A 7,537-nucleotide genomic window follows, 5' to 3' on the forward strand; every position below is an offset into this window, starting at 1 on the left:
CCTTTCAATGGAACAGGCTTCACTTTTTTTGGACTCTCCCAATGAATTTAAAACACCAGGGCCATGGGCCACTGTCACATCTTGCTTGCTTAAAAAAATATATACATTTGATGATCCTATACTTTTTTGGGTAACAAATTGCACGAACATAAGCTTTGTAACCCCCCACCCCCATACCAGCCTTGTCTGTGTATGTACAGTATGTGTATTACCTTTATGTCCGTCAGAAATTAATTTAAAAAATAACCCATTGTAAGATAATTTGGAGGAAACTTGAACATACCATAGCACAGACATGTGTAGCCTAAAACAATGAGCTTTATACTTTATTCAGTGGGTAATAGAGTCTGTGGATACAGTGTTTATTTCTTGGTGGTTTTCAGTCCTAAGTTTGTTCCAGTATGTGACTTCCCTCTACTATTGACAGTTTAGAATATTCATTATACATATAACTCCTTTTAAAAAAAAAAATCATAAAGTTGTATGTTTGATTGTGTGCCAGTTTTTTTTACATTAGTTCATTTTATATTCATGCAATTAAGATTTCTTTATTAAGAGGGTAAACTGCCTAACATTTATATTATCAGTATCAATGCAATCGGTGCATCCCTAATACTAAGCTCTGCCCACTTTTCATATCAGTCTGAACAATAAAAAAGAATGATAGCATCAATTGGTATCCATATTATAAATAAACATTACAAGAAGCTCTGAAAAGACGATTTATTTCACCTCATACAAAAATGAAACTGTGACACGTTCAAGGAATTTTCAGTGATGTCTGTACAAAAAACATACAACTCAGCCCATATTTAGACTGCCTTCTATATGATTCATACAATGCTAATCCTGACTTCAAAGCAGTGATAACATCCCAAAATTGTTTGGTAATTTACTTTCCTTTATCCCTCTCTATTGGCTGAGGCACCTGCTGAATCTGTAGCTTTTATCAGTAAAGTTACATTTTCCAGATTCAATGTAAACTGGCAATTACGACACTAAAGATTTGTTCAATATCAAGCAACACCAGTAATTTAGAAATGTATAGAGAAGGAAAGGAAAGAGAGTTACTGAACACAAAAAAACGATGCCCTCGGTGCAGCGGAATCTAATTTCTTAAGCAAGGTCAGTGCTTTTCCTTTTATCCGGACCGGACTCATTTACCACTGGTTTTACATCTGCAGTCTGTTCCAAATCATCTGTTGAAGTGTGTAGTCTGTGACTTTAACCCATGAGGTATCCTCTGAAATGACAAGAGAGACATTTATTTAAAACACTGTCAGAGTAACAGTCCAAAAAACATACTGTAATTTTTAAATGAGAATTTCCCATATTTTTTGTGTAAACTTCAACTTACGGCAGCTTCATGCGCATGAAAACTCTGGCCATGAAGAAGCTGAGGAGTACACTGACAAAACCGATGAAAAGCAACAGGAAGCGGTTGAGTTTGGGAATGTTTGGTGCATTGGAGCGGTCCAGAATTATGAAGCCCAGACCCCCCATTGTGAACAGGAAACTGGAGGCCAGTCCCTCCATGATGTACTGGCCATTTACTCTGCAAAATAAATATCATTGGATTTATTACGCATGATTAAATCATCTTATGTCACTGATGATGATGGAATGTACCTATGACTCAAGTACAAATTTGATGTAATAAGTTATTTCAGCATTTCCATTTTACACTTCTTTATACTTCCACTTCATCTCGGAGGCAAGTGTTGTAGTTGTTACTCATTGTGTTTATCTGATAGTTTTGGTTTGTTGTGAGATTATCATTTCTTCTGTTCTTCCTGTCCAGAGAAAACCAGGTTGATTTTGGTCTTATTTTGGTCCTGCCGATGTGCAAAAGCTAATTGTGATTTTATCAACAATACTTCCAATCAAAAATTATTTTGGTTACAAGGTTGGACTGCTTTGTGGGATGAGAAAAGTCTTTTCTTTGCAGCGAAATAAATTCTTTAGAATTCCTCTAAGATTTTCGAGGAAATACACTGTCACACAGCTGAAAAGAGGTCAGTTTTTCTGAGCTCATGAAAAGGTGACTTATTGGAGATTTGTAGTTTTCAATGAACATCAATACTACTCACATATGACCTTATAGACTATGATACATTGATGTAGACTGAAATACCCAAAGACATACCAGGTTGAGCAAACAAGTTCTATATCAAGCAAAAAAAAAAAAAAGGAAAAAAAAGTGACCTGGGTAAAATACAACCTGTACCAAAGAACCCTTTAATTTAGATTTTTCCTCTGGTCTGTTAATATCTGTATATGTGTACATTTTTATTACTAATTCATGATATTTTATATTTGTTTTCATATTCTTCTCTACTGTCTCTTTACTGTCACCCTGCATTTAATTGCTGCTGAAACACTTAAATTTCTTCACTCAAAGTACATTATTAATCAAAAACATCATATAATGGTAACATATTGACAATGATCAGGAACTGCTTTAATTTTTCCTACTTTGAGTGCAATTCACTCATGCTTACATACTTCTACTTAAAGATTCAGCTGCATAACTTTTACCTATAGGGGAGTATTTTTGCAGTGTATGCTTTGAGAGAATTACTCGAATACTTCTTCCATCTCCTACCCAAATGGCTCCCAACTTTGGCTCTACAGTAGTTTGCCCAGACCCCCACTGTTATGACTATGGTTAGGACTGACATACCTGTATGCCAAAAAGGCAACTGGCCTCTGGTGTCCATGTTCATCAGTCATTGATCCCACACTGGGCGGCTCTACTATAACATCGTAGATAATTCCTACAGACAGAAAAAAACATAAGTTAGTAAAGACGTGAATTAACAAATTTGAGCTGAGGGTACAGCGATCAACACAAGAAAACGACAAAAAAAAAACTCGACTCTCCAGCTGATTGACGTATAAATCAAGCTAGCTAGCATCTGGCGCTAGCTTGGAAGCAAAGTTAGCTTTATCACCAACTGTTTATTACAACTAAAACCTAAAATGACGCTATATAACATAATTTAAACTCAAAAAAATGACCACTGACATGAAACAATATAAAAATACAATGCATATTTAACGCTATGTCAATAATGCTAGCTGTGTTAGCTTAGCATGTCCACTTACCTCCAGTGATGAGAAAGTAGGACACAATAACCACCGCGTACACAGTCATAGCAGAAGGCATGTGCAGCCATGACGGCTTCTTCAGTTTTATATTTGGACATTCCAGCACGGTAAAAGGTATACTGTAAAGAGTCTCCATGATTTGTACAAATATGTTCCAAAGGCGACAGAACAGCTGCTGCCGCTGGACGGGATACAGAGAGGTCTCCGCAGCGACTTGGTTGACGTGTCCCGGAAGTAGATGCGTATTTGTTTTTTTTTTTTTTTTTACAAATCTTTATTCAGCGAGGTAAAGTGTACAGTCGTTTTTCTTCCTCTGAGAAGTGTTTTTCTTTTGTTTCTTCTTTGAGAGTTTTATCTAATACTTGTTACTAAAATAATGTTACATTTTTAGTACATGACTACATACAGGAGCAGGGTTTGTTATGTTGGTAACTTATATCAGTTTTGCAAATATTGTAGTCATCAGTCATGTCCTGCTTTTAGTTTATTGTACTTGATTTGGAAATGTTTTTGCATCCGTCCTTAGTCCTACACCACACTGAAATCCAAAATTTTACCATTTTAACATGCTGTTTTTAATAAATGACTTAAATGCATTATTAAAAAATATGCAGCGCTACAAGCCGCATCTCATGTTTCAGAACAAAAAAAACAAAACTTACAGGTCACAATTTTATCAAGGTTTCTACACATTCTATAGACAAAGATCTCCTTAAATTTCAGTGACTTAAGCTAATAAGTTTCCAACCTTAAAATATAAAACAGTCCATTTTATTACCCACTGTATTGCATAGGTACATTGTTTTCTATTTGTTGGTTATTTTCCACATCTACTCAAGTTGAACATGCAATCCTAGCTCTTGTGCCCTCCACAAAGCTTGTGAAAACCTACTCCTTTTTTCCCACAACTTCTCTTCAATGTGTCTACTCTGGCAGGTTTGCTCTTATTCATAAACACACCGACATAAAACCCTAAAGGTCCTAGGGGTTCACATCCATCATGCACCTAGGGCGTAGGTGCAAAAATCAACATCTTTGTTAGTATGAAATTCACAAAATTGATTTCCTGCCTTTTAGTTGGAATGAAAAGAAGCACTCACAACTGTGAAGGTATTTTTTGGTTGTTGAATTTTTATTTTAATTGTACAAACACATTTTACTTAGATTTCTGGCTCTGTGCCTGTGCCTTCAGCACCTTGACGACGATCTTCTGCTCCTCAATCAGGAAAGCACGCTTGATCCTTTTTAAACAAAACAAAACAAAAAAAAAATATTAGAACCTTTTATGTAACAAATAATAGCTCAAACAATCCATATTTTATGTAGAAACCTAAATTTAAAAATAAAGCTTTTGACAAATAATTTACATGCATATTTAACACCTTTGAAAATTATCTGAGGAGATGAAGACAACTCACCTGTCGCGCACACACTTGGCGCACATAGAACCACCATAAGCTCTGCTGACGTGCTTCTTGGTCTTGGACAGTCTCATCAGAACCTGAGGTCTAACAGCACGGATCTACATTGGAAAAAAAAAAAAACAGTCAGCCTTTAAGTACAGACTTAAATTACAACTCTATAACTGGCTGATTTTGTAGCTTAAACCAGTTTCTAACAGTTTCTGAACATTTGCACAACAGTGTCTGATGCAAATTAACCATAAAGTATATGGTTTTCAACCTGCTGGGAAAATAAGTGACACCAAAATGAAAGGTTTTTAGGTAACTGGATCAACATCACAAATGCAGGATTTTAGACTGAGGTAACACCACAATGCCAGTGTAGTGTTTCAGGACATATCTGCTGCTCTCAGCTTACTCCAACTGAGGAAAACACATTTTAATCTGGAGGTACAAAATACATAAAACATGGTTGTGGTGCCAATTCTGAGTTATAATTTTCAAAAAATGATTTAATTGGGTAAAATATCCCTGTTGATTATGACAAATACACCTGTCACACTGATGCTAGTGCTCATTTAAGCTGTCTACTTCAGATAAAACCTTATTTCATGTTGATTTTACATAGTCATTTAAATATTCCTCTAGCAACAATTCTTGTCCTGTTCAATTTAAACTCTTAAGCTGATGATTTCTAATGTGTTCAGTACATGCCAAGTAGGAAGCCAAAGATTACTTTCCGTGACAACTAATCTGTAAATGTGTCAATTGGCAAGTTGCAGGGCTTGTAAAATGTAAGAAAAGGGGTGGAATTGTAGCTTTTCCTAAACCTGAAGATGACAAGCATAAAACTCAAATAACTGCAAAAGTAGAGAAAAACATTTCAGAGGCTGAAATAAGCCAAGTGATTTTTTGATTGTAAAATAAACCCTGAGCTGTTGTAACAGCCATTAAAAGTGTGACAGGAGCATCCAGTCTACAGCTTTGGAACCAAATTAGTTCACCTGGGGGCCATTAAATGTGATATTAACTTCTTAGAACATTAACAGTTTGTAGATTATTCTTCCATCAGATCAAGTGTTTGGAGTGTATATATTTCCTCTTACCGAGACAATTGCACATTTATTAACAAATTCAAATCCAGCCAATTTTTCAACAATGACTAATTTTTTTGTCAAATATAGTCTCACATTTGCAAACCTGGAATTACTTCTGTCTTCACAAAACAGATTTGTAACTGTTTCCTTTTCACTACTTATCAAATGCAATACAAGTCACTGACTACAGCCAAGTTCATGACTACACAATTTACCTCAAGATTAACATGTCAGATTTAACTACAATTTAATTACAGGCCTCTTTGTCGTTCCCATAAAAAAAAAATTATGAACTGCTCACAAAACAAATGGACAAATTTAACCCATCCAATTTCAGTCACATCATCTGTCCTTGAACACAAACAGCTATATTAGTGAACCCCCATTCCTTGATCTATTCCACTGTAATTTGCAAGTTTCAGCCATTTTACAACACATGATAAATGGAACAATTTAGTGCAATACAAAGCTTTGAGCAGTAGTCTAAGACACCTAGGGCTGGCTGACATCCACATTCAAAAGGCTGTCTTCCATCTTATTTTTGTCCAAGACTTTAAAAATTTTTCAGAAAATATGAAAAACGAAATTCATATTATTGCACATTTCCATCTACACACTGATGTGCAAACATTTCATTTAATCCTCAGCAACAATTAAACCTATACTTTAAGCAATCAATACAAGTCTCCATCAGTCCACCATCCAAACACACCATTTTCTATTCCCATACTTTTCCATTTCTCAATAAATTACATGTTTCTGTCCTTCAATCTGAAGTAGACACAGTAGCATCACTATACTAGTCTGGTTGGACTTTCAAAATATATTGCAGCAATCAATGTGCTCCAGAATTTTCCACTATGTTTCTTCAAGTCTGTGGTACTACTAAAGGTGCACTCAATTTTATCAATCTCTCTTGAAGGATGCACACAGAACCTTAAAATTTAAAATATTTAATATTAAAGCTCAAATTACTTTCCACATTGACGTTTTGATTAAATTGCTAATGCACCTGAGTATACCAATTTAGATCAGATCCTCAGGTGAAACTCATCACCCTCAATGGACCGAAAACCCCTTCACACTAGAGCACATCCACATGAGCACTGTGACCAACAAGAGCCAAGGGGTTCACTTACTCCACGCAGTCTTCCTGGGCAGATGCCACATGCTGACTTGGGGGCTTTGCCGACCTTCTTGGTGTACAGGTACACAATACGGTTACCAGGAGTCCGAGACCTGCAAAACACCAAGCAGTGAAATGGTTAGATTCATAGCATCCCTCTTCCATTGATGCTAACTTTGGGTTGCGAATTACTCTACATAAATATAAAAGTTTACTTACAGCCTGGTTTTGTTGGAGGCGGTGTTGTAGGACAACCTACGACGGTAAGTCAGGCGCTGCACCATCTTGAAGCTGAAAAATAGAATATGTTCAAGTTGAAACCAGTGTGATGATGCTAAGATGCTACTTGCTATGCTAGCGGTAGTACGGCTAAAGATGCAACACTAGCTAACGTTTAGACTCGTAAACAAAACAAGACACCGTTTGTGCCTTGTCAACTGATTAGTATTAATTAAACACTACTACTACAATTGTGCTGAAACTTGACTTTTTCGTAAATACTGTTTAAATTCAGCGTGCCGCATTCGCTTCAATACATGTCAAGCGGCCTTTCTACGAGCCCAGATACATCACCTTAAAATGTAACATAAAACTTGTCGACAAAATCAATTATCGCGCAATTCAACTCAAAAACATGTCTTCAGTTCTGTGTCCTCTACATTTTGTCAGATTTTGCTTCTAAACTGAAGGATTGTAATGGATTTTTATGTCATGTTTTTTCAGAGGAAAGCCGTCGCCGCCATACCTGCTGTCGCCGAAACCGGAAGAGGAAGGAACAGGGTGGGTCAAAGGTTAAAGAG

The 7,537-nt window shown here is 36.2% G+C and overlaps 2 protein-coding genes across 2 annotated transcripts; both read right to left on the reverse strand.

The window, feature by feature from the left end:
• Positions 1-708: 708 nt before the first annotated feature.
• ostc (oligosaccharyltransferase complex subunit) lies at positions 709-3,339 on the reverse strand. The gene is made up of 4 exons (XM_030162772.1): positions 3,109-3,339; positions 2,684-2,777; positions 1,358-1,555; positions 709-1,243 (listed from the first exon to the last, which is right to left on the reverse strand). The coding sequence occupies exons 1-4, from the start codon at positions 3,245-3,247 to the stop codon at positions 1,225-1,227; spliced, it is 450 nt and encodes a 149-aa protein (XP_030018632.1). The 5' UTR covers positions 3,248-3,339; the 3' UTR covers positions 709-1,224.
• An 883-nt stretch (positions 3,340-4,222) lies between these two features.
• rpl34 (ribosomal protein L34) lies at positions 4,223-7,537 on the reverse strand. The gene is made up of 5 exons (XM_030161812.1): positions 7,483-7,537; positions 6,957-7,028; positions 6,751-6,850; positions 4,530-4,633; positions 4,223-4,352 (listed from the first exon to the last, which is right to left on the reverse strand). The coding sequence occupies exons 2-5, from the start codon at positions 7,019-7,021 to the stop codon at positions 4,268-4,270; spliced, it is 354 nt and encodes a 117-aa protein (XP_030017672.1). The 5' UTR covers positions 7,022-7,028; positions 7,483-7,537; the 3' UTR covers positions 4,223-4,267.

The sequence above is a fragment of the Sphaeramia orbicularis genome, chromosome 18, assembly GCF_902148855.1.
Source record: "Sphaeramia orbicularis chromosome 18, fSphaOr1.1, whole genome shotgun sequence".
NCBI lineage: Eukaryota > Metazoa > Chordata > Actinopteri > Kurtiformes > Apogonidae > Sphaeramia > Sphaeramia orbicularis.

Coding starts and splice junctions, on each gene's coding strand:
- ostc (XM_030162772.1), bottom strand. CDS start 3,247: ATGGAGACTCTTTACAGTATACCTTTTACCGTGCTGGAATGTCCAAAT. Junction 2,778..3,108: donor CTACTTTCTCATCACTGGAG/GTAAGTGGACAT, acceptor TTCTGTCTGTAG/GAATTATCTACGATGTTATA. Junction 1,556..2,683: donor GTTGCCTTTTTGGCATACAG/GTATGTCAGTCC, acceptor TTTATTTTGCAG/AGTAAATGGCCAGTACATCA.
- rpl34 (XM_030161812.1), bottom strand. CDS start 7,021: ATGGTGCAGCGCCTGACTTACCGTCGTAGGTTGTCCTACAACACCGCC. Junction 4,634..6,750: donor GCCCAGGAAGACTGCGTGGA/GTAAGTGAACCC, acceptor TTTCCAATGTAG/ATCCGTGCTGTTAGACCTCA. Junction 4,353..4,529: donor GCCAAGTGTGTGCGCGACAG/GTGAGTTGTCTT, acceptor TTGTTTAAAAAG/GATCAAGCGTGCTTTCCTGA.